Raw genomic sequence first — 27,357 nt, forward strand, 5'->3', positions numbered from 1 at the left:
AATCAATTCCTGTAGTTTTAGAGAAAATGAATAAAACTGTAGCCAGCTAAGTTTGGAGAAAGAAATGGAAAAAAAAAGGGGCAGAGGCATGGGTCTTTGCAAGCTGCAAATGCAGTGCCCTAAGCAGGAGCTCTTGTGAAGGAAACTGTGGGTAACTGGCTGGGATCGCACCAGAACAGGGCTCTTTGTTTGTTCAGTTTGGTTTTAATTTTTTCTCTTTTGAAGAAAAAAAGCTATAAGGGTTGGCTTTGTTGTTCTTTTTCCTTTCTTTCCACCTCCTAATGGATTATCTGGTGACACATCAGAGTTTTCAGATCTGGAATAATCATCACGCTTTTCAAGAAAGTCTGCAAATGTTAGAGTTTTGAAAAGTGAGGGGGAAAAAAAAAGCCACCTCCCAGAGGGAAGCACAATTACGCCTCAGGAAGCCAGAAGTCTCCACTGGAAATAACAAGTTAGAAGCAGCTACGGAAAAACTCCTTGAATATAAGACAGGACAGCAAAGACTGTGTCACATCCAAGGCAGTATGGCTTTCATGGGTGTCCCAGAGACTCTATTCTGCCAAGCCGAGGCACAGGGTAGATCTTCTTGCAAAGAGCAACTGCAAATAATAGTCTGAAGGGCAATTAAGTATTCTAAAAGTGAAGCATATCTAGGACAAAGTTGAACACAGAAAGTAAGACAGGCCATGTCTTCACTGTGAGTCAAGGAAGCAGCTTTACCCTTTGTTGACCGTGCTGACGGCAGAGTGTCAGGTTCCGGGGCTGCAAAGAAAGCAAGCAGTGTCAAAGGAGTGCTGAATGGCAGAAAGCAAACACCCTTTACCACAAGACACGGTCACTGCTTGATGAAGGTTTGGGCTCCTCCAGTTTAGGATGCTGAGGCTTTCTCATCTCACATCCATTGCATAAGCCACAGCAAAAGAGTTCAGGATTCTCATTTGCGTCCTTCATCTCTGCTCTGGCTCTCGCTGCAAATATCTGATGTCTGTCCCTAGGACATCTCGAAGGTGCTCTGAATTTCTCGCCACCTGCCATTTTGTTTCTCACAAAGCAACCACAAGTGAGAGGAAGGTAACATGCCTTCTCCCATGCTTGGGCTCTGTTAGTTTTGAATGGTACCCAGCTTGGCTAGATCTCATATTCTTTCTCAAAAGATAAGAAACTTAAGTGTAAAAAAGGCCTCAAGGGACTGGGCATTTAATCCCAGCACTCGGGAGGCAGAGGCAGGCAGATCTCTGTGAGTTCGAGGCCAGCCTGGTCTACAGAGCAAGTTCCAAGACAGTCTCCAAAACAATACAGAGAAAACCCTGTCTCAAAAAACAAACAAACAAAAACAAAACAAAAGGCCTCAAGGGTTCATATAGTGTGCCCCGTGGTTATGAGTACACATTGATACTAAACAAAATCCAATTTTGTTAGCATATCAATAAGTATGCAAGTATAGTCTTACTGCTTAAATGAATTAAATAACACCTGATGATGGGTAAACAAACCCTTCAATGGTCAAACAAGAAGAGAACACACTTATATTTTATGCTGGCTGTTTGGTTACATCTATTATGTTTGATAGGAAAAAAACAGGATCATTTCAGTAGTTTCTGTGCTATTCTACCCAATAAAAGGAATTTTCTTTCAAGGAGAAAATTAACTGTGTATTTCAAGCATAGGAAAAAATGAGAACTTTTACTTCTTATAGAAAGAAATGGATTGATTTGGCATTCGTTGGCTTTCATTACAATGTAAATCCTTCTCTTGTTTATACAGCTCAGATAGTACTTTGTCTCGAGTTAACTTTGATAATTATGAATAAGAAGAATAGCAGGTTTGGAAAAAGCAAAGCATGACTGGGGGAGCAGGAGGGAAACAACAATAGAAGTTTTTATAGAACAACTTTCTGGGCACTAAATGACTTGCTTTCATAACTCACAAAGAAGGAAAATATAGAAACCCAGACTGTGCGATAGATACCACATTGTGGATAACACAGGAGGGAAACAGTTCTCGTGGTGTGGAAGAGACACAAGGGAGAAGGTGGCTCTGGCTTTCCAGAAAGGGACTGGGCAGGGCATACAAACGAAATGAGCAAAGAACACATGTGAAGCTCCACTGACTAATCCACCGTGAGCATCTCGCATGGACGGTGAACTGGAAAACCAGGCGATGGAGGAGAGCTGGAAAAGCTAGGGCAGTCTTCACACTGCAGAGCTTCTGGTGGTTTACATGCGCTTGTGAGCTTCAGCCGGAAGCGGAGACCTTCCGCAGAGCTCAAACAATGCACAATCTCAGTAGCTACAGAAATGCTCTACGGAGGTGCAGTCCATACACTGTGTCTTGGGCCACTCAGTGTCCCTCTATTGGGAGGTTTGGATGTTAACTACCTCGGATGGTGATGCTCACTGTCAGTGTGGGAAAGGGTGAGGACCCCAGGCTTATGAGAAGGTATAGAAATCACAGGAAATAAACCACACCAGCTTCCAAATAAAGCTCTGGCAAACAAACAAAATGTCCAATTAAGAAGTGTCTATTCAAACATTTTGAAGAGTAACAACATACCCTCTAATTTAATATCTTCAATTTATCTTCTATTTATTTCTAAAAATGTGACATATGTATAAACATCAACCAATATTTATAAGGCAGTTTTTGAGTTTCCAATTTTTTGTGAAACCAATAGACATATTTAAACTTCTAGGACACTAGAGTTTTGTACACTGTGTTTCTCACTTGGCAACCTCAGCCAAGTGAGGGGTCAATTTATACATTTCCACAATGAGAATCGGGTATGTGATCAAGCAACAAACAGCGCTGCATTCACCAAGTGCTGGCCCTAGACGGCATCTTAACCTGAGTTCATATCTACTACTATCAAGCTCAGATCCAGCTACTCACACCAACACGGCTATAGAACTCAGCAGTCTGTGAGATGCTCAGCATTTTCCAAATGAGCAATCAGAACAGACAGCTACTGACAATTTACACATGAGCCAGAATGCTGGCTTCCCCCCAATATGACGTAACACATATGGTATTGAGTAGGCTCAGGACTTTAAGACATTTCACAGTATTTGTCCTTGGACTTGTAGTTCTTTCTGGTTATGGGAAGGAAAAATTTATTTCAATGCAGTGACAGTAAAATATCATCCAAGAAGGAACAGAGTAACCTTTCAAAATCCTGCCACTAAGCAAAATTTGAAGGAAAGAATGTCTAAACCATCACAGAAATACAGTTTAGAAAAAATATTTACACTCCACATGTAACACCTGAGCATACTGTGAGGCCATGAAAACCATCACCTCCAAGTTGATAAATTACATGAACCCCCTCAGGTTGCAATGGCTATTTTCCCTTCCCCATTTTCTCCACCTGAATATGACAAATATTTTAAGACTCATGGCTTCAACTTGCTCTTTCTTGGAGCGTCTTCACAAGAACTATAGACTGAATCTTTATGATCTTATGCTTCATTTTCATTGTTATTATTTTCTGGGTTATAAGAAAGTTGATGACCCAAATAACCTTTTACATCAGCATACCAGATTGCAAAACTGAAAGTGTGGTAGGCACTGGTCCATCAGACATGTCAATATAGATGCTTACCCAGAATACAGTAGTTATTATCTCATATTGTGAGTTGTTGGGGCAGGACCTGTTCCCCAGGTTATCCCCAAATCCAAGAACATTCTATTGGAGATCCTGCTTTCTCTTTTGTATTACTGTTAGCTATTTCAAATTTTATAAAGAAACTGTACTACAGAAAAATATAATTTTCTTTTACTATACAGAGATGAGCCTGATCTAGTTGGATTTAAGTAACCTGAAGAGTTAGAGATGTTTATTTACCAGGTTGGCGTCGTTTAGGTGTGGTGGGGACAGATGTAGTTTGCTGGAGAGCTGAAAGAGGAGTTAACATAGTTGGTAAGTGATACTTCTCAAAGATCAGTCACACTGTGCATGTAAACATAAATACACGACCTTACTGAATGCAAGAATGACTGCATACTTTCCTTGTATTCCTAGATGCCCATGCCATGTTTTCTACTGAGTACATACTCAATAAGTTTAAATGTTTGCCAGGCCCAAATGAATTACATTTCTACAGAGGGGAACCTAAATTCATACTTAAGAAGAAATACTAACCCTAACCCAAACTGAGCCTGCTGGAGACCTTCTAGATTAATAAAAATTAAGAACCCAAATGATAACATTAACAGCAGGGAAGAAGCCAATTAGATATTTTGGAGTTATGGAATGAGAAATTTGGAACATCTTTATTTTGTAGTTCATTTGTACCTGTGCCAGACACTAATGAACTTTAGTATTTAAATAATTTGTAAGACATGAGCTCTTTCATGTGTCTTTCTTTAGCATATACAGAATTTCAAGTAGTACATGATACTCTTTTTGTACTTCTATGGATTAAATATTATTGTACTTACCAGAAAGGAATATACTTAAAATAATTATCACTTATGTTTCTGCCATGTTTTTCTAGGTGACAAAGTTGAAAGCTTGAAGGCAATTAAAGAAACTAGTCTTCAAGATATCAAGATTGTACACAATCTTTGAGGTTTATCATAAGGCTAACTATTGATCACTATGGTAGAGGTAGAATCCCATGGTAGAGAAGGAAGGGAAATGTTTATTAATAAAAACATGCTCAAAGGCCAATGTGACTGATTTTTTCCTGTCACTTTACCTATTCTTCAAAGTATACACTACACAAATGACATCAGTTACCAGCTGTTGTAGGCTGCACTTCAGGACTGGTGAAGATTTTCACATTTTGAGGATCAAACGATGCTTCACTTGGAGCTGGAGACACAAACACCCAACCCCACCAAGAAGTTTCCGTTAAAATGAGGTATTTTAGGAATTTCAACATGCTTTCAAGATGACATAATGTACATGTTACAAGGATGCAAAAAGATGCACGTTGTCCTGCAGCTAGTGGCTGACACTGTGATGTAAAGCAGGGAGAAAGTTAGAATAATTGCTCAGTACTGGCAGACTTGGTCCATGATGCAAGCCATAGTACATGGTGTAAGATGATGCAGATGACAGAGATGCCCATGCAATTTCTGAATATCTTCACATTAAGATGGGATATCCAATTTTTTTAGTTCTTCTAGTATGAGAAAGTAACAGATAAATAAAATGGAACATAAAAGATGCCTATATAAAATATATCATAAATCTATGTTCAGAAATAGAAAAGAGGTAAATGATTAGATGAAATGGGATGGAATGGTCATTGAAAGAATGGCATCCACATGAGTTATGGAGTTTTAATGGAAAACAAAGCAAAATATTTCTGTTAAAAACATTACCCAGTGTTGCCCTTGGCTTTTCAGGAGTTCTAGAAGTTTTAGGTGGGACAGAGTCCAGAATAGGATCACTTGTTGCTGCTGGAGTAAACGTCAACATTTATAAAGGCAACAGAAGTTTGTAGGAATAAAATACAAAGTAATGCTCCATAAAAGAAAAATATCAGGAACACTCGAGGGATTCCTAGCCAATACTTTAAGCCAGTGATTCAATAGGAATTGAATCTGACTTCACTCTGCAAAACACACATCACTGAAATATCAGAACCCATAAAACAGCTTCACCCAGTCAACCTATCTTCAGTTGCTTTTCTTCTAGTCCCTTGTTTCCTAACTGCTAATGGAACCTGCCATGAGGATTCAGTTTTATTACTCTTTTATTTTCTACTGTTTAAACTATTTATCTTTGCTTATACAAATAACGCTGATACAAGACACACACACACACACACACACACACACACACACACAATACCAGACACGCATGTTTGAGAGAACTTTATGTTTGAATTCTACAGTTTCTGGCTTAGTAGATGCTTGATACATAACATGTTTGCTAACAGAAGGTGCTGGAAAGAACTAAACCCACTGTAGATGTGTTGATAAGTGAATGTAAAACTTAGACACAACTGAGCTGTGACAAACAAATGATGTCCTTGTCTTATCATGGGATTCTCATATCAGCAGTACAACACTTAGGACCCAAGAATTCTTAGTTGCAGGAGGCTACTGTGTGCACAGCAGTGTATCCTGAGTCTCTCTGTTCTAGATGTAGATGCACCTCCCCCAGCAGTTAAGACCAGTTGTTTTTCTATGGAATGCCAAATGCTCCTGTACAGAGGAAATATCCTAAATTATCCCCATTTGAGAACCACTGCCCTACAGAATACCCTCTAGGAATACAAAATATATTTTAGAATGTTCTGGATCAAAGAGTAAGATGCCATCATATTACTTTCCCCTAGTGGTGGCCTTGTCTATCTGAACACTTCCTTTCTATGACAGAGGTTGTTTACTGATAAAAATAAAGAAATTATTTCCAAAGTGGGAAGTATGGAAAGGAACTATCTCCCCGACACAGATGGAAATAACTACTACCTACTATGGAACTCTAGAGAGCAGATTTCTTCATTTTGCAAAAACTAATAGGCAACCACTAGGTATAAGAAAGCCTAGCATTCAAGCATCCAAAGGCATCATCATTAAAAGGTTGGGTATACCTGTGTGGGGCTCTACTTCAGTCTCATCTGAAGTTGTTGAGCTTGAGATAACATCATGAGTTGCTTAAAAATAAAAAGGTAAAAGAAAAGATAGGTTAATTTTTGCTGTATTGTGTATGGTTTCCTGATGCAGTTCAGCGGTGGTTGAAGCAGAGTTTTACACAGGTACTAGAGTTTGGAGCAGCTCTCTACTGAGTTGACAGTCACCACTACTGTCTTAGCTGCAGTTGGAGCTGTTGTCCTCCTTTCTACTGAGTTGATAAACAACTGGTCATAACTGCTGGGGGAGGTGCATCTACATCTAGAACAGAGAGACTGGGGATACACTGCTGTTTACACAGTAGCCTCCCACAACTATTGCTGCAGGACTTTACATACTATACTGGCTAGTTTTGTGTGTCAACTTGGCACAAGTTAGAGGCATCAGAGAGGAAGGAGCCTCAGTTGAGGAGGTGCCTCCATGAGATCCATCTGAAAGGAATTTTCTCAATTAGTGATTGACAGAGGAGGGCCCAGGGCACTGTGAGTGGTGCCATCCCTGAGCTGGAGGTCCTAGGTCCTATAAGAAAGCAGGCTGAGAAGCAAACCAGCAAGCAGCACGCTCCATGGCCTCTGTATCAGCTCCTGCCTCCAGGTTCCTCCCTGGCTTGAGTTCCTGTTCTGACTTCTTCCAATGATGGACTATGATCTGGAAGTCTAAGCCAAATAAAGTCTTTTCTTCCCAACTTGCTTTTGGATCACGGTGTTTGGTTGCAGCAATAGAAACCCTAATGAAGACACATCATGCTATGGCCCTGGTCTCCCGAGTGCTGTTAAAGTTGTGCCATTTAGCCAGGCGTTGGTGGCGCACACCTTTAATCCCAGCACTCGGGAGGCAGAGGCAGGTGGATCTCTGTGAGTTCGAGACCAGCCTGGACTACCAAGCGAGTTCCAGGACAGCCTCCAAAGCCACAGAGAAACCCTGTCTCGAAAAGCCAAAAAAAAAAAGTTGTGCTATTTATTTATAGTGAAATGATGCCAGCTCTAAATCAAAGAGCTTCAACAAGCATAAATGCAAATCTCTTAGACTAGGGTAGAAGCTTGTAAAGGAGGAAAGAGAAGGCACATTGAAGCTAATTGTAGAGTTCATTGCTTACTCTTTCTGTGTAGTAGAAGTTCCTTGCATAGGACCTAAGGAGCAAACATACTTAAGAGTTCACATGTCTCATGAATTCACTTCTTTAACTTTGTTACCATCCCTGAGATAGAGGTGAGAGAGGCATTGCCAGCACTTTGTGGGTTTTCTAGATAATAAAGTTGAGGTTACAGCAGTAAAAATAATTGCCAGTGCTCACATGGAGGAACTGTGAACTTAGTGTTTTAGCCTTATATCATGGCTAAGGTTAGCAGGACTAAGACCAGAACATTCTTGGCACCACCCCTCTTGGTTTTACTTAGTGGCAATTTTCTATGTTCTTCCATATAGCCATGACTCCTTCTACAAGGTAGGTATGTAGATTTGAAGGTAGATTTTTATATTTAGTATAAAAGGCAAACAGTGGAATGAATTGAGACATAGCTTTTAATGTAGGGATACATTTCATGTTCGCATAAAAGATGAGCCTGAAAGTAAGCATAGTAATAAAGAATCTACTCTTTGTGCACAAAGAACTGTTACTGTAGGAATAAGAGGCAGAGAAAGCAGAAACTAGGGGCAGACACTGCTTATTTTGGGCATTTAATGACAAAGAATCCATGCTACTAGAAGCTGTAATATAGTGTTAGACAATGACACACAGTCTCAAAGAGAACAGCCCATGTTTTCCCACAAGAGACAGGAGATGTGTGTTGCTTGTGAAAGTAAATCTACAAAGTCCTCAAAAAGTAGGATACCCTGTGCATAAATAGGCACACGTAATGAGAAGCTTCTTATATGAGGACATAGAATTTTAATGTAAAGTTAGCCTAGCTGTGATTTTAAAGGGTCAGGAGGAAGTGACTCATCTTTCAAAGAAAAGTGCTGCCAGTATCCAACCCTTGGCCTGCTTTAAGGCACATCATGGATCTAGCAATAACAGCTCTGCCCACCTCTAAGATAGGAGAGGTCATTGACTTTTACATATTCCTCTCTTCTCATGAAATTATGAATAAGCATCTTGACTTTATATTCATGCCTCTGAAAAATACCAAGGCTGCATTTATGTTAACTCTCAAATCTCCTAGTGACGTGTCATCATTTTTTCTTCAATCTTTCTTTTTGTTCCAAGTGGTATTTATTAATTAAACCTACTTCTTATATTTACACTCTGAGGTTCAAAGCCAGGTTGATACCATTCCTAAGTTATTACTACAGGCATTCATAAGGAATAGAATGCTTATCCTCCATCCTCCAAGTCTCTAAATTCCCAATTGTTACAAATCTCTTTCAAATATTTTTCTTGAACTTACTTGGGATTCAAATAACACATTTGTCAGCATAGTTGGTTTCCATATTTCTACTTTCTTACTTTTTGAAAGTTGTGTAGCAAAGAAAAAGAAACTAAAAAAATCACTGACTACAAGTTTTATGCTGTTTGTACAGTTCCAGTAAGTGACCACCTCAACTTGCTGCAGAAGTCAATCTTTTGACTCTCAAGTGACAGATGTCAGAGAAGAGGGAAGCATGGGGTTCTCTGAAAAACTCTTAAAGTCACCATGAGTTCTTGATTTCCTTATAAAAATATTGGCATCTAAATGTTCTTTACAAAACATTGTATGTAAACCTGAGTAGATTTCACTAAATTGTTTAGCCTGCTTCTAAAAAACTATTCTAGATATGAAATTGATAAACAGCCCCGAGAGTTGGCTGTAAATGCTACCGTTTTTCAGACAGTCTGCATGCCACCATGCCTTGCTGCTAATCACCATCTTAGTTGGATAAAAATACTAACACTTTTTGAAACTGGGCAATAGCTTTGACCTATAATTCATAGAGCCTATGTGAAACCAAAGTCAAAGGAAATAACTAATTTGACAGGTAAAATGGGTAGAAGAATTCAAAGCTACAAAAGAAATAGTTATGATTACACAAATTTTACTTACAGATTTTCCAGAAAAAATATATATACTTGTAAGACCATTTGTTAATTATGTTTTATTTGATATGTCTTTACTTTGAAAAACTAATTATATGTAAATACCAACCTAAAAATGCCCTAGTTGAGTTATGTGATTGTACATAAAACAATTTAAATTAGCTGAGATTTCCTATCAGTAGCCATATGAAAGATTTTCCCTTTCAAAAGATTTTATTAAGAAAGGTTTTGTCACAGTTATTTTGTCCTGCAAGGTTTATATACTTTAGATCCTAGTACATGATAGACCCACAGTAGAATTAACCTAAAAATGCCCACTTCAACAGATTAATTCGGAAGATGGATACTTTAACATCTTAGAAAGACTAATGACTTTCTAATTTAGATGTGGGAGTAGGAGGAGAAACATGCATTTTTGTCATTTAATAATATAGAATATGTGTACCTAAATATCTACTATCCAGTTTTGTTACTGGTTTATACGGCCATAGAAACATAATTCTAACAGTGACACCCAGAAGCCCCGAAGGGACACAGCGCACAGCTAGAAAAGTGCTACAGAGCCTCTGTACTATATGAATACAGATAATACTTCCTTCAGTTAATGGGAAATGAAAACACCACTCTGGTTGATCTTGAATTTGTGAAATAAAATGAAAGTTAGAGCCCATAGACCTCTAAGAGGCCACAGTGAAAATGAAAAATCATCTGCTATGCTTGACTCTATTTTCTTGCCTTTGAAGTATCAACACTACTACATGTTCATAGTTTTCATCCTCTCTAGGATTTAATGGGGTTGAGTGAGCCAGAACTGGGTTTAATCAATACCTCACAGAACAGGCAGATAGGTCCAAATACAAGGTTTATCTGTTTTCAACAAAGATCTCTAAGCTAATCAACCATGGTGTAAACATTCCAACTCATATACCCCTCCTTAAGCTCTATGAGCTACAAAGTTCAGCCTGCACAACTATGTGACACAAGTTGCTATAATCTACAAAATACTGAAAGAATTCAACATTGAAAATGGTGAGGGCTGACCTCTTAAAGTTCCAAGTGGAGTACAAGGAAATCAAGACTGACTGCACTACATCCTGACACGATCAAGGCAAGTCTCTAAAAGACAATGAGGTCTTTGTAATAAGTCTCAATATATTGTGGTAGGCGGTGGTTTCAGTTGTTTGAACATCTTGGGCAAGGAAAGGCTGAAGGGTTCTCTAATGCTGAACTCAAATGCATTGAGTCATTCTGGGTTTGTGACCACTTTCTCCCTTTGATTCTGAACTTTCATGGTTATAAATAATCGTCTTTCTATGAAATGTTAAAATAAATTAAGGAGGCTTAACACTGATGGCACTGTCAAGTGAGAAATGCAAAGTTCATATATATTTTAGGGTGTTAGATATCATCACATGCCTGTTTGTGGGGTTTATGCTACATTTCCAGCTCTGTTGCCCATGGAAAACACAGAAGTTTTATGCATAGAGTCTATGCAAGTCCTTGAGGCACACTTACAGAGTAATTCAGGTCACCACACTCACTGAACAGAGAAGAACATGTGATTCTCTGTTCTGAAACCCTGTTCCCCAAATTCTAAAGCATGCTGCATGGCCATTGCTTCACTTTTTAATTGGAGTGTTCCACTGGATTGATTGTTTAAGATATTAATGAGTGTAACTATTTGCTTGTCTACCCACCCCAGATGTAAGTCCTTCATGAATCTCCTTCCTATTAAAGGGACTAACTGTGCCAAAGGCCTTCAGAAATGTGCACATGACTTTGGGCTCATGGGGCATTGAGTTTTGTAGAGGAAGTTGATGTAGAAATTATGTAATACTAAAGGAGAAAGGCTCCAATGGCATGTGGTCTCATGAACACAAATGCCCAGTCAATCAGGTGGTAGAAGGTACTGGGAGCTTCGCTAGAACCCCTACTGTGATAACACTGGGATAATAGTGGACTGGCCAACATTCAATTGAACACAAGACTAACTCTTACATCACCAGAAAGACAGATTTCACCCTGAGTAACTGTCACAAGCACTTAAGTATTTCTAAGATCTGGCTAGTGTCCTTTATACACAGAATTTATAAGTAATTTTACATCCTGGTATGCGATTATAGAGCACATTTTTATGATTTCCTTTATATACTTTATGGAAAATTAAATTTGCCAAGGAAATCAAGCTCAATCAACCCTAGTTACCATACTTTACAGGAGGCTATATAAAATGCAATTCCAGATAATAAAATCACAACATACAGCACTAGTGAAAGATTAGGGCAAACAGACTAAGAATGGGGAAGAGTTTATTAAATGACTATGTATCTCATATTTCTTGCAGTGTTCCAAACCTCAAATATCCTGTTACTTCATTGCCAAAAACTATTGGAATAACTTGAGTTTCCATAACCATGCAAGCTAGAATTCTCAATTGTCTTTTATATCTCAAAAACTGGTATAGAAGTCTTTATGAAAACACTCATTCTGCAGTTTCAACACAGTGTGTAAAGGTGGTAAAATTTCCAGTAAATTCCAAAGCAAAATAAATCTTACAAAAAGAAGCAATATATCATAATTAATGACTAATAAAGCAGCCTCAGCCATCCAGGTATTGGCATGTGGCTTTCCCCTACTGAATGTCAACAATCTCAAAGAACATTGATATTAAATGAGGCTGTTCTGTCATGAAAATAGATCAAGAAAATAAAAATTATTCTGTGTTCACACAGAACATAGGCAAAACACAACCAACTTCACCCTACCCACAGTCTAACTGACAGCTTGTACTTCCTTACAATCACAGCTTCCTCTCCATTCTGCACATCTTGCTGTCTAATTAAAAGCTGTGAAAACACTCATTCACGGATGGACTCACTTTCTGAATGTATTCAACCAAGACAAGCAAAGTTTCACTTCCCTGGACCCCTGTGATGCTCATTTAACACAAGACAAAAACTGGTCCTTTTCTGGCATCTTCTAAGAGATCCTCAGTTCCTCACAGTCTATAATAATTAAACAAGGTAGTTGGGAAATAGTGCTATATATTAAAACTAAACAAGACACAGCTTAGTACATGCACAAATATACCCCAAATTTAAAAATAAGAAAGGTTCAAGTAAATGAAAGTATGAACATTTCAACTACTGAAGAATACAAATAGGTCAGTTCCTGAATGTATAAACTCTTGAGATCACAAATAGCCTATGTTTTTAATTTTAAATTTAACATAAACTGGGATGGTCCCATGAAATATTTAAACTGATGCTTAGAAAGATGCATTCTTGCACATTAGCAGAAACAAGAAAAACATATCACTAGTTGCCATCAAGAACACTGATGACTAGTAATAGAACCTGCAGAAGTAAAAGCAGAGAGATGTTAAATACTTTTTTAACGGAATGCAGTTACCAGTTTGAGGCTGTACAAATTTGGAATCTTCAGATGCTTTAGCTCCAGGTGACACCCACTGCTCTTCACGTGAAACTACAGTAGAGAAAGAGAAGCTGCTGGATGTTTTATGGCAGAGATGGAAGTGGCTAGAAACCCTACAGAAAAGTTCATATGGACCAATTCAAGAGTCATCACTTAATCAGATGCCAATCTGCACCCATCCATTCAGCAAACAACTAGCTAGGTTATATAGAATTAATGGGAATGGATTTTAATGAAGCTGTAGGAAATCTAAATAATATTTTATTTTCCTTTTCAACCAACCAACTATGTATTTTCCCAAGTTAACCAAGTGCATTAGTGCATCCAGCGTCACAGAGAAGGGGCTCTGTGCATGTGTTCTACAGAAGTGCACAGTCAGTACCCACTTTATGTGATGTTTGTAATCAATTCCATGCCCTCATACATGCCAGGCATGTATTCTGTCACTGGGTTACAAACTCAGCCCACCATGTATATTCTTTACACCAAATACAAAGTACTTTTATTTACCCAAGGTATCCCCAGTTTTCTCCAAAGGGAAGGCTGTTGTTTTTGTCTTGGGAAACTCTGGGAATCTTTTGGGAGCTGGAGTAAAACACATAGAATAGTTAGGACAAGTACATGTAACAGGATCAAAAAGGTTTTAAATTTTTCAAAGTTGCTGAAACAAATACAAGATAAAAATCATTGCATGTCAAGCAAATATTCAGTGGCACTTTTTTTTAGCTCTGTTTCAATGAAAGGTAATTGCTTTTTTGAGACATCATGTAGCCTGGGTTGTCTTGGAGTTCACAATACTCCCTGTCTGTGGTTTTTATGTACAGTTATTAAAGCATGGGCCACCATGCCCTGTGTATAATTCCCATTTTGGCATTTTATAATCAAGCCACTAAATTAGGCTTTTCCATCTATATTTATAAGTTTCTTGAGTTTTACAAATATATTCCTTTATGTGGTTTTTAGGTATATTTCATTTTAATTCAAACAAAGCACCAAGTACACTGAATTATAAAATGTCTACACAAGAACTTCAAAACTTATAAGGCAACTATACAAACTCTATGCATATATTTTTAAAACATCATTCATAAAGAAATTCTAACAATCCTAAGGAATTTATAGAAATATCTAATATATCCTATCTATTGAGATAAAGCTTTAAGTGAACAAAGCAAAAAGAAATAACAGAATATATTAATGTGTTCAGTCACACATGATTCTGAATGAAAACAATAAAATATAACAACAACTACAACAAAAACCCATGACCACCACCAAATAAAACTACTGGCAGCTTTGTCACAGGGAAGACCTCTTTAGGGTCCAAGATTATGAAGACTGTTAAAAAATCACATTTAAGAGTTAAGGTGTTGAGTTCACTGTTATGTATTATTTTTTAATTCTTTTCTTGTAAGGAGATGGATTTGAATTAAGTTGCCTCAAAGGATTTTTATTAGCCATGCTTAATATTCCCAAAGTAGCATTCATCGATGCTTCAGTGTTTGATGACTTTTACCTAGAGTGCTTAAAGGCAATTCAGACTCAGGTATTAGAACAGAATGTGCTGTTTCTGGGGTCTTCTCACTGAGGACTACAATAAAGAAGAACACAGTTAGCAACATGATGGTTTGGCATAACCATTGCTAGGCACAGAATGCTTCATAACAGACTTTCGTGCAATGAGTAATCCATGCCTTTTCCAGCAGCCAGCCTGGGAGGGAGCTGGCTATCCCAGGAAAAGTCACATAGCTGTTAAAATGGAAGGTGTCTTTTAGGTCATCATCACACATGCACAGCAAAACACATGCTGTTTTGTTTTTTCAAGGGAAGAGAACAAACAACAAAAGTACGGCAGATTCTTTTGGGTGAAACAGCAGTTAGAAACAACAGTTAACATGAGCAACTGAAATTCTCATTAAATAGCAAGTCTCTTGGTGGTTCTCCCCAAATTTTGTTGGCACAGAACTTCGCATAGCTGATCTGGACAGAAATCCCAGAGAGAGTCAAGATTTCCAGAAGCTCTAGGGGCTGAAATACATGAGCCCAACCCACAAGCAAAAAGGGGGCATGCTGTTAGAATGTCATCCATCCTGCCTATCTGGTTGGTCACCAGGATCAAGGCATGGCACGAACTCTTCAGTAGAACTTGTCCCAAAAACGGGAAGGTTAATTTCCCAAAAAAGAAGAAAACAAAGGAGGAGGGGAAAGGGGCATGGCAGGATAAAGTGGGGTTTTAACCTGTGAATGCTGGGAGTTTGTCATTATTGCAGTTCTGTTATTTTAAGGGGAAAAACAGTTTCAGTATTACCCAGTGTAGTCTCTGCAGTGTCTAACATGCTAGACATTGTGGGTTTAACGCTTCTTGAAACTGTTTCCGGAGTCACTGAGAAGTAAAACATAAAGACAACTTTTATGAGATGAGAGATAATAAAATAAGGAAGCAGCCCAGGTGTGACACACCTTCTGTTGGCAGCCCATATCTTTTCAAGTTCCTAGGGTGAGGCTGCCTACTTCCCCTATGTATCTGCTTGCCTCTCCTCCCTGATCCAACCTTTCCACTTGGGGTTACAGGAGCATACCCAACTCTTCTATATGAAATTATATTTCACAGCAATCTGAAGGTTTGTCTTCCTTTTTCATTATCTCCACAGCTTAGTGTGGTGTCTATAGTAAGCAGGCTTACAATGAGTTAGTGAGTTCCTGGGCAATCAGAAAAAAATGGGACAGGGTTAAATGACTATCACATTACTAGATTTCCTCTAAACACCACAACTAAACAGCAGAGCTTGGATCCAGGCTGAAATTGTGATTGGTATTCAAATATGTGCAGACCCAGGATGGGTTGTCTCAGCTGCTCCATTAAAGGCAATGAAGACTTTGGGTAGAAGATTTGGTGAAGTATTACTGAGATTTAAAAATTCTACAAAACCCCAGAATTTTGCAGCAAGGACACATACGAACAATTCTGAATAATACATGGTGGGGATTGCCCAAGTATTTCTGAAGTGGAAAATTCTAAGGAGAGCTTGGCAGAACGCTGGGAAATCTGTAGACTCTCATCAGACATTGTTCCAAGAGAAGAAAGTGCAACTTGGAAAACTGGGCAGAACGTTTGATACAGAAATGGACTCATTTACCCACTGGTCATGCTGCACTTTTCTCTGTGTTAACCGATCACATTGAAGTTACAAAACAAAAAACCAAAACAAAACAAAAGCCCACCTTGGAATATCACTCTACTGGTTGCTGCTAGTAGCTCAAATGATTTCTACCTGTCTTACAGAGGACATTTCTTAAGGCAAGCTAATACTCACTCAGTATATTCTAGTTCAGTCTGTCTTATAAAGGGCATTTCTTAAGGCAAGATAATACTCGATATATTCTAGTTCTGTTACTGCACCAGCCCTGTCCTCTCTTGACCAAACACAAGTCCCAAAAGTTAGTACAAACAGAATACCACAAAAACCTCAAGTTATAGAGATTTTATGAATTAAAAAGTTCAGTTTTGATGGTGTTCTTTAACTAAGGGTGAGCTGCAGAGGATGCTTGCCAGTTGTCTGTGTCATCAAATCCTGGAGAAGGTGGCACTAGACTGGTAAACTCAGTACTTCCAAGACTAATGTTTCACCAGAGAGTCCAGCTGGGTAGATTTATTTGGAGAACACATGTCGAATGTTTTGTAGTAACAACAATAAACTATGGAGATACTACTTACTGAATGTTTCTTTAGGGATATTTTTGAACCAAACTGCTACATATTATCTATATTAGGGGTACTAATCTACAGGGAAATTTGTTTCTAGACTCAAAGCATTTTCATCACCATCAAGCTATAGATTTATGGAGGGATATAAGACATTTTGCTATGCCAATCACTTGTGAAGGTAACTGGGCAATGAAAAGTGGTCCAAAGTGTTCACACAAAAGGAAAATCCATTAACCATGGCATTATCCTTAGTGCAAACTGCCTAAGACTTGATGACACATTCAATCGTAGTCAAAAACAGACTTTCCGTCCATGCTACTTATCATGTCCATCATCCAGTTATTCAGTTTTCTTCTGTTCTTTTCCCAATCTTAAAGCCCTAGAACCTCCCATTGTTTTATGCTTATGATCAAGATAAATTTCTTTCATGTTCTTTGCTTTAAAGAAAAACAGGGTTTGTAGCTCATTCACTATCTGAAACAATGCTACGATGCTACGGTCTTTCTCAAAGCATCCTGGGGATCTCATTACCTGTTACTGGCTGGGTTGCAACTTTTTCAACCTCTGGCGTTTTAGATTCTGCTGGTAATGCCAATGTTTCATTCTTGGCTGAAAAAACAAAAACAATACTTCATTTCTTTGTAGTACAGTGCCCAAAGTTACTTATTTCAAGCATAATCAACTATAATTTTTTAACAGTTTATTTTGTTATTTTATGTGTAAGAGCCTGCCTGTGGGTATGTGTACCATGTATGTATCTAGTGCCCACCATGCTCTGAAAAGGGACTGGGGTTACAGGAGCTTGTGAGCTAGGCTCTGGGAATCAAGCCACAGTCTTCTGTAAGTAGCAGCAAGTGCTCTTAACCATTGAGGCAACTCTCCAGTCCCTCAACAGCAACAAAACTATCTACACACATTTCTTCCTGTCAGCCCGGCAACTTAACTGTACATTCCTCCCAAGGGCTAGTATGAATAGAAAAGAGACGTCAAAATTCTTCCCAATTAATCCTAGAACTTCTTTAAGACCTTACCCAGTACTGGAATGACAAAATCATTATAAAATACTTGAATAAAGCTCCTCATTCAATTTGTAGTTTATTTAAGGCATAGTCAGACCTGAAAATATTCCCTGATTCTTATTCAAGTATAGCTAATTTTTAAAAAGTTGCTGAGAATTTTCCATTATTACAGATGGTAAAAAAAATCTAACAGGTTATGACACTGAAAATTTTGAAATCCACAAATAAGAGACATAGGAAAGTAAGATATTTGGTTAAGTTTGTGACAAAACAAACTGACAACCAAAAGATTTTATTAGAGACACATGTCAGCACATATCTTCTCTTCTGGCCTCTGGGAATTTGGTGCTAAATTTAATTTTTTCCCTTTATGCAACTTTTGGGAAACCTTACTTCTAAAACTTTGGTGTTTTTCATAAAGGACAATTCTAAATCAGAATTGCCCAACCTCTGAGAAAGACATTCTCTCAGTTTTAAACTGGAAATATCTTCAGTCATTTCCTGAAATTCTCTGGGACACACTCATCCCCAGCTGAAAACTGATCTAGTCAGTTTTGAGAATATTTATATTTTGAGAATATAAATTTTGTAACCAGCCATAGCTGGTATTACTCTTGTAGAGGCTCTTTCTTTCATTTCATTTAGTGTGGACACAAAATATATTTACTTCTTACAATTAGAAAGCAGGCAGATATCAACTTTAGTGGTATACATTTCTGTATACAAAGTTCAGTGTGCTGGCCACCACTGTCAAGTCAGTGCCTCTGGTTGCACAGCATGCTCATATGACAGAGATAGTAAAAAACATTGTTCTGATCTATAGCCACAAGGACATACAGAGTAAGAACTCTTTCTGTGATGACCAACCATACACTCCCAGTATTTTATGAAACTATTTTAAATATTTACCATGGTTTTCTTTCTGGACATCATTCATAGCCACAGCTTTAAATTAGAACCATCCTGGTTGTTAGCAAGTGAAGGTTCACAAGCTTGCCATGAGTTCTGTGCCTGTGGGGCCAATACTGGCTTTCTTGTCCTACCACAAGACCCAGCAACTCCACTCTTAGGCATATATCCAAAAGATGCCCATTCATACAACAAAGAGGTCTGTTCCACTATGTTCATAGCAGCTTTATTTGTAATTGCCAGAACGTGGAAGCAACCTAGATGTCCCTCACCTGAAGAGTGGATAGAGAAAATGTGGTACATCTACACAATGGAGTACTATTCAGCAGAAAAAAATAATGGAATCATGAGATTCGCAGGCAAATGGATGACACTAGAAGAAACCATCCTGAGTGAGGTAACCCAGTCACAAAAAGAGAAACATGGCATGTACTCTCTCATATATGGATTTTAGACATAGATCTGGGGAGTGCCAGCCTACAATCCTATGGCCAGAGAGTCTGGGAAACAGAAACTTTATTTAGTGGCTGATCGAAGAAGAGGCAGACTCCCTTGGTTAAGTACTGAGCTGAACTCAAGAAAGCCAGTAACAGATAGGGAGGACTGATAATCAAAGGGATTAAGACTGGGCTGGTTTAACCCCTAGAAACAGCTGACCAGACAAAGGTTAACTCTTGAATCCCAGGCATTAGCCTGGGAAGCCAGCATGGGACTGATCAAGACCCCCTGAATCTGGGTGTCAGTGAAGAGGCCTAGGGAATCTATTGAGCCTTGGGCAGCAGATCAGTACCCATCCCAAGTATACACACGGACTTTGGACTCCAATAGAACAATGTGAGGTGCACTCTCACCCAGAACTCTTGGGAAAGGGTCTAGGCCCTGCCCTATATGAAATGACACACTATGGACACCCCCATGGAGGGCCTCACCCTCCCTGGAGAAATGAGAGGATAACGGGGGGAGGGGAGGGCACGGGAGGAAGGGAGGGAATGGGAGAGGGACCTGGAACTGACTTGTGAAGCAACCTTGATTCTTATCTAAATTTAAACTGGAAAATAAAATTTAAAAAAAAACAGCTTTTCTGAATTGCAGTGATAATTAAATTTGGGAAGTTTATTTCTCCCTTGGTAATAGAAAATGTGTTTATGCCCACACAGTTTTTGTGTAAAAAGAAAGGTTTCTGCACAGCAAATTAATTAATCAAATGAAAAGCAGCCTACAGATTGGAAGAAAACATCTGGAAACCATGTTTCACATATAGACTTAATGTCTAAAATATATAAGGAACTCCCATAACTTGGCAACACTCTATAGCATGATAGTATGATTCTGACTAACAGCAATTAATGTGACATTTCAAAATAGCTGGTAGAGAAAAGCTCTAATATCCCAATGCAAAGACATTGCATATGTCTGAAGTGATAAATATGCCAATTATCCTGAACTCATCATTACACTTTGCATGTCTGTATTGAAGTAAAACTCATAAGACCTGATATTTTAAAACCACTAGCAGATAAAGAAGGGAATACAATTCAACAGTTAGGCACAGATAAGGATGTTTCAATAGGACTCCACAGTAAGTAAAACCAACAAATGGGGTCTCAGAAAACCCAGATACTTTTTTTTATACAGCAAACAAAACCATAAACCTATGAAGAGACAGCCCATAGAATATGACAAAATATTTTTGAGTTATACATCTGATAGAGAATTAGTACCTAGAATACATAAGGAACTAAAAAAACCCAACTAAATATTTTAAAAATCCAGGTAAAAATGGTCTACCCAGAGTTCTCAAAAGGAGAAATATAGAGGCTTATTTGTAAACTGTTTCCTAATCAGTTTAAAAAGTGTTCAAAAACAACTAAGGAGATGGCTCAGTGGTTAAAACACTTGTCACATAAGACTAGAGACTTCAGATCCCTGAAACCCACTAAATTCCGTGTGGGCATTCATGATGGCTCATTTATTATTCTAGCCTCAGAAGGCAGAAACACAGGATGCCCAGAACAGGTTGACACACAAGACTAACCATAACAAATAAGTTTGTTTTTTATTAAGAAACACTGTCTTAGTGAACCCACTGGAAGAGTAATCCAGGATGATTTCCACATTAACCTCAGGCCTCCACATGTACACACACACACACACACACACACACACACACACACACACACACACACATGTATATATATATACATATATATGCACATGCACCTACACCTGAAAACATGTATACATAAACACATGCATATATCATACATATACATGGAAATGGAAAAATACTCAACATTATTAGTCATCAGGGATGCACACTAAAGCTGTAAGATTCTATCTCATTTTAGTCAGAATGGCCATCATCTAAGTTTCAGATCTGTTGCCAGATATCCTTTAAAGAGGATTTTGTGGGTCTTTTCTTAGTTACACAAACTTCATCCATTTCTTTCTAGAAGAAGGCAGCCAATACCAGCCTCAAGCATGAACTTATTATAAGAGCTCTCACTGAAAATACCTAATGGAGCCAGGTGGTGGTGGTGCATGCCTTTAATACCAGCACTCACAAGTCAGAGGCAGGCTGCTTTCTGTAAGTTTGAGGTCAGCTTGGTCTGGAGACTGAGTTCCAGGACAGGCTCCAAAGCTACAGAGAAAGCCTGCCTTGAAACAACAACTGCAACAAAAAACCTAATGGCCCCTTATAACAAAGTTCAATGAGTATAATTTAAGTTCTCAACTTGGAAATTATACCTGTTAAAGTGACTGCATTTCAGATACTGACATCTATTTTTCTTTCATATGTGCATATGTATAAAATAACTTTCCATTCACAATGACTGATAGTAATACATCTGACCCTCCAACCTACATGTCCATATTATTTTGTCCTCAAATGTCTCGTCTGCGATATTCCATAGTCTCAATACTGTTCATGGAAAAGCCCCTACTTACCTAATTGTGTCTTGAGAGCATCCGAAATCTCAAGCATTATGGATGTGGGAAGTTTTACCATGGAATCATTAAGACCCGGAATAATAAGATGAACTGCAAGAAAATAGACATAAAAAATGTAAGAAGAGGAAGAAATGTATCAGACAAAAACAAAGAATGGAGAATTATAGTGTAGAACTCAAAGGTCAGCTCTTCCCTTCCTTTGTCAACTTTAACTCCACATTGAAAATGTGAGGAAAACATGACTGCACTTTTTTAAATGGGTAGTTTCCACTTCTAGAACTTATCACCAGAAATCCTCTGAGTTTACATTCACGGGCTTAAAGTTTCTGCATGGGCTATAGTGAAGATAAAGGCAGGATGTCTTGGTAGGTATCTTGGATTGGGCATAAGCCAAGAAATTAAACAGGGAAATTAAATGGGCTAACACTAATTTAGCACACTTGCTTTAGTACACATTCCCATAACAACCCTCTTACCAAAAGGTAGCCAAGACTGCCTATTCTAGATATACATTTCACCACCGACTTACCTAGTATTGTTCCTCCAAAAGGAGTCTTGTCTGGGGTTTTAGTTGAAGCCCTGTGAGTAACATTCTGAATCACTGGTGAGATATAAAAAAAACAATAGTATGATGGGGATGAACATAGGAAGTTTTAAGAAGCTAATGGTGTAAAGCTACCTTCCCTTTTACAGTCTTAATCTAAATTGATCAGTTAACAGAAGCAATTCAGTGGACTGGCTACAGAGTCAACAGAAGAATTTGATATGTCTTACCCATCCATGCTGTGGGGCCAACAAAGATTGTCCTTCTCACCCTACCATAAAGTATCCCTTTTTTATTATTTACTTTTAAGTTTAAATTTAGATTAGAAACAAGGTTGCCTCACAAGTCAGTTCCAGGTCCCTCTCCCATTCCCTCCCCTCCTCCCGTGCCCTCCCCCCAGTCCCCCCCCATTATCCCCTCATTTCCCCAGGGAGGATGAGGCCCTCCATGGGGGTGTCCAAAGTCTGTCATTTCATCCAGGGCAGGGCCTAGACCCTCCCCCAAGAGTTCAGGGTGAGAGTGCATTTCACATTGTTGGATGGGAGTCCAAAGTCGGTATGTATACTTGGGATGAGTACTGATCTACTGCCCAAGGCTTAATAGATTACCTAGGCCTCCTCACTGACACCCACATTTAGGGGGTCTTGATCAGTCCCTTGCTGGATTCCCAGGCTAATGCCTGGGATTCAAAAGTTAACCTTTGTCAGGTCTTAATTCCTTTGGTCATCAGTCCTCCCTCTCTGTTACTGGCTTTCTTGAGTTCAGCTCAGTGCTTAGCCATGGGAGTGTGCCTCTTCTTCCATCAGCCACTGAATGAAGTTTCTGTTTCCTAGACTCTCTGGCCATGGGACTGTAGTATCCCTTTTTAAGTAGTGGAAATTCCCAGTCTCTCCTCTGTGTGCATCTTGCCCTTTCTACAAAGCAATTAAGAACTAGCACACAATATTGCAATAACAAGAAAATATAAAATTACACAACATAAGTCAGGTGGTGGTGGCACATGCCTTAAATCCTAGCACTCAGAAGGCAGAGTTCCAGACCAGCCTGGCCCACAGAGTAAGTTCCAGGACAACTAGGGCTACACAGAGAAACTCTGTCTAAAAAAATGTTTGAAAACATTTATCTTCAAATCAAAGTATCTTTCAGTGACTCCAGCCTGACTGGCCTTGTCTTTAGTATATATTTACATACTGTTTTCTTAAAATGAAGAGCTATGTTAAGACTTTAGCTCTTCTACAAAGAAGTTTTTCTGGAAATGATGGAGTCATTTTAATAATTTGAAAACTGGGGAGGGATGCTTTCTCAGCCTGGACTCTTAGGGAAGTGCCTGGACCCTGCCCTGAGTGAAATGACAGACTCTAGATATCCCCTATGTGGAAAGAAGTGGCGATAGGGTGGGAGGCTGGGGGGGGATGGGGGAAAGAAGGGAGGGAGAGGGAACTGGGATTGACATGTAAAGCAAGCTATTTAAAATTAAAAAAAAAAGAAAACTGGAAGCCAAAACAAAAACAACAGTACAATGAAATTAAATTCAGCACTGTAATTCTTCAAACATAGGCATCTTTGCTTCCCATAAGTGACTGCTAAATCACAATTTTCAACATCCTAAATGGCCTACTAATTGTTTCCCTTGTGTATGCTAACTTAATCCTAAGTAAAGCTCCAAAGTAAAGCCCCACATGTTTAGCTGATTATTTTTAATGTGACACATGGTACAAGTGCTTTGTTGCCCAAATGTAAGATTTGTCTGAGGTTTTTCACATTGGTATCAGAGCCAAAATTATGTATTAAACACAAGTTTACTAACTTACACTGGTTTCTTCCAATGTTTTCCAAACACCATTGTCAGAAAAAATGAGAACACACACATTGTATGTTCAACTATATTAGTTGAACAGATGACTACAATAGTTCCTGAATAAAGCAGACTATTTACCTTGCTTGATGATTGTTATTGGTATTAGCTTCTTTGGGACATATGCTGGCTGAAAAGAGAGAAAAAGAGAAGGTCAGCTTTTACATCAGTGTTAATTTTTTTAAAAACAAAATCAGAATTCTAAGAGGAGCCCTTCCTTGTCTCCAATGAAGTCACCTGTGACAGGAGTTTAGAAGTCACTGGATAGATATTTAGCACATACATTTCCACTGTACAGAACTCATTTGCTTATCCCATGAAGAGCCAAATCCTCACAGAAGCAAGTCTTCAAAGTTTTCATTTACTTAGAAATTACAGGGGAAAGCAACTAAATCCTCTATAGAGAGATAGAGTTCATTTCCATTTTGTTTGACATGTGGCCCAGTCATGCACTGTCTCCATATGTTCTCTCAAAAAGGTGCTAAGCTACAAACTATCCTTTAAAGCCAATCCAGTCTGACTATTTGAGCATGACCTACTGGTGCTGCTGTTATTGCAAATACTACAACCACCATGAGCTCTTAGCATCACCATGTATTGCCCAAGATGGAAGAACAGGTACTCAGAACTAGATTATTTCTTAAAATAATCACCCCACACTGATTTATTATGTGAGGGACTCCCAATCCGAAGGTAATAAATGACCCAGAGATGGCATGAATGGCATGTCTTTTCCTCACCCAAACTGTCTCCGAAGTCCCATGGGAGGCTTTGATGTCATACAGTGCCTAGGGGTAGGCTCAGATTTTGAAGTGGAATCACTTCACACACCATCACATAGCCAAAGCTGAGGCAGACTGGAGGTGTGGAGAGAGGTGATTAGAATGACAGGAAGTTCAAATAGGAGGATTGGAGTTGCATTGTTGAAAGAGAAGGAATAGCAACTTTGGGCACTTGGTTTAACTCACATACACGGAGCAGACACAGCATGTAGAGATTTGTCTATTTTGAATGTGCACTCAGTGTGAGACAGTAATAAAATAAGCATTCACTCTGTGAGTAAAAAGTGTGTTAACAAGTTATCGTTTTTCAGAATGGTCTAATAAGACATGGCAAAGCAGGGCCATAACACCAACCTTACTCTTGGCTATTAACCTTCTTGTATTATGTGTAAAAACTGTTAACATTTTACTATCACCACTGGATATTTTTAAAGGATAATCTCTAATCTTTGAACCAGCAATTTCTCTTACCATGTCAGCCTAAGTATTCAATCAGATACAGATAATCATGTGTGTAATTACATTTTTTGCTACAATTGAAAACAACTTCATTACCCAAAGTTTGGGTTTTATTCAATAAGCCATAGTTTGAGTGATTTACTTCTATTTACTAGCCTGAAAAATATGAAGACTATAAATATAGACTCACACTATAAGCCAATTTTATAATATACAGACACATACACCTATATACATGCATGCACACATATATACAACAGACTGAAAGGAAATACATCATAATTTGAGAAATAGTTATTACAAACTGTCATTAATTCTTGTTCATATAGCTTTGCTTTCCAAGTTCCTTAAACAAGTGAGTTACAATAGTTATAATCAGCAAGAAGTGTTTTCATGTTACCTGTCACACATGCTTCCATACTGCAACTTAGATTATCCACCACTGGTAGACAGGGCAATGATTGAAAGATAACTTTGTCATATTTTTTTCAAGGCAGGAACAGGGAAACCATATGAATAGAAGCACAAGAGAAACATTCATAGCAAAAAATATTGTTAGTTATGAGCTCACACTAGCAGAAAGGTCCCTTCTGGCTTCATTGCTGTGGCACCTGGACACAGTTCCCACAAGGACAGACTGGTTCCTACCGCTCTACACTGCACCCTCACCTTAATAGCTGCCCTAACTCTGTCCTGCTTGTGATGTGAAAGTACCCCCAGCGTATATTTCTACCTCCCACTTCTAAGAATGTTATTTCTACATTCAAAAGCTCACATTTGATTTTCTTGCAATTCATAGTTTCAAATTAGTTTATATGCATGTAATGCTTCTGAGATACAATGTGATGTTTTGACAATGTTATACAATGTGACCTGGCATTTTTGTGTGGAGACATTTTAAACATGTCAATAAATTTGATGGTTGCTTCCTAGTGTGTGATCACTCTGAAAAACCTCTTCCTCCTGTCTAAATGGAACTTTAACATTTTCCCCCTTCCTCGGTGTTTCTCTTCCCACCCTTAGCCATCACTGACTTCTCTATATCCATGAGATCAAGACTTCTGAGAATTCTACATTCCTGAGGGAGCAAGCTTCAGGTATAGGACAGCCTCTTGTGTAGGAAGAAGCCAGATTATCTTTCTTGTCCTAATAGGTCTATGACTACAGTTACAAAGACATCTGAATATCCTACTCACTTGCCCTAGGAGTCCTATCATAGTATTTTACAGAACATGAGGTTTCTCAAAGGTTGTTAATACACTATAACAGAATTGTCTACACACGTCTGTGTTGATCGCCTTTGAACTAAATCACACCAATTTATAGTTCTTATGCTACAGTGATTTGTCTCACACAAACTTTTTTTGACAAATGGAAACTATTCCACTCATCACATGGATGGAAAAAGTTTCTGTTCTGAGTTCTTGCTTGAGAACTGACCAATGTTTTATTAAGTTGATGACAAGAATATAGGTACAGGGTGTACTGCCAAAAATAAGGAAATGATTTAGCAGCAGAATGCATTTCTTTCTAGAGCTGTAATTGCTCTTTTTCCTAATCTGTAATCCAAAGAGTAAGACTAGACCAGTGAAAAAATATCTATCTCTTAGCAGATAGGTTTCTTTTTAAAGGTTATTTAGAAAGTATAGCTATTCAGTACATCCACCAAAGACTAAAGTTCCCACCAAGAAATTCACACTGTGAGTCCTTCCTCTGTGTCTGCTTATGAAGTGTAGTGGAAGGAAAGATCTGTCACCTTGAATCACTTGGGAACAAAATGTATTAATTCTTAAGATACCAAGATTTAATCAATTATGACCCAATTTCATTTGTGTTTTATGTTCAATGCTTTAAAAAAAGCCACCACTCTTCCCTTGTCCCTTGTTCTCATAGGCTTGTTCCTATGGACACTGATGAATGTATGTTCATGGGAATAGAGATATGAAACTAGGCTACGGGAAGTGAGGTAAAACAGGATTTCAGGCTTTGTAATGTAGTGTGGACTGGTGTTGTAGTACAGTCTGAATATGTCCCTTAAAATACACATATTAACAATTTAATCTTCAATACAAAGTATTAGCAGGCATAAACTAAA

General features: G+C 38.5%; 1 protein-coding gene across 25 annotated transcripts in view; it reads right to left on the bottom strand.

Annotated features, from left to right (window-relative positions):
* The window catches only part of LOC101831061 (ABI family member 3 binding protein), a 210,688-nt gene that overhangs the window by 79,557 nt on the left and 103,774 nt on the right, over positions 1-27,357 (bottom strand). For 16 of the 25 annotated variants that reach the window (XM_040750664.1, XM_040750663.1, XM_040750658.1 and 13 more), the window contains exons 7-19: positions 24,103-24,151; positions 22,152-22,223; positions 21,620-21,712; positions 17,274-17,351; positions 15,345-15,419; positions 14,553-14,627; positions 13,547-13,621; positions 13,013-13,087; positions 6,549-6,611; positions 5,332-5,409; positions 4,742-4,816; positions 3,845-3,895; positions 724-765 (exon numbers count right to left, since the gene is read on the bottom strand). In XM_040750664.1, the coding sequence (XP_040606598.1) occupies positions 724-765; positions 3,845-3,895; positions 4,742-4,816; positions 5,332-5,409; positions 6,549-6,611; positions 13,013-13,087; positions 13,547-13,621; positions 14,553-14,627; positions 15,345-15,419; positions 17,274-17,351; positions 21,620-21,712; positions 22,152-22,223; positions 24,103-24,151 (901 nt within the window). The remainder of the gene's footprint in view (positions 1-723; positions 766-3,844; positions 3,896-4,741; positions 4,817-5,331; positions 5,410-6,548; positions 6,612-13,012; positions 13,088-13,546; positions 13,622-14,552; positions 14,628-15,344; positions 15,420-17,273; positions 17,352-21,619; positions 21,713-22,151; positions 22,224-24,102; positions 24,152-27,357) is intronic. The other 9 variants (XM_040750651.1, XM_040750675.1, XM_040750674.1 and 6 more) reach the window with 6 other exon arrangements.

The sequence above is a fragment of the Mesocricetus auratus genome, unplaced genomic scaffold (assembly GCF_017639785.1).
Source record: "Mesocricetus auratus isolate SY011 unplaced genomic scaffold, BCM_Maur_2.0 Super-Scaffold_100008, whole genome shotgun sequence".
Classification (NCBI taxonomy): Eukaryota; Metazoa; Chordata; class Mammalia; order Rodentia; family Cricetidae; genus Mesocricetus; species Mesocricetus auratus.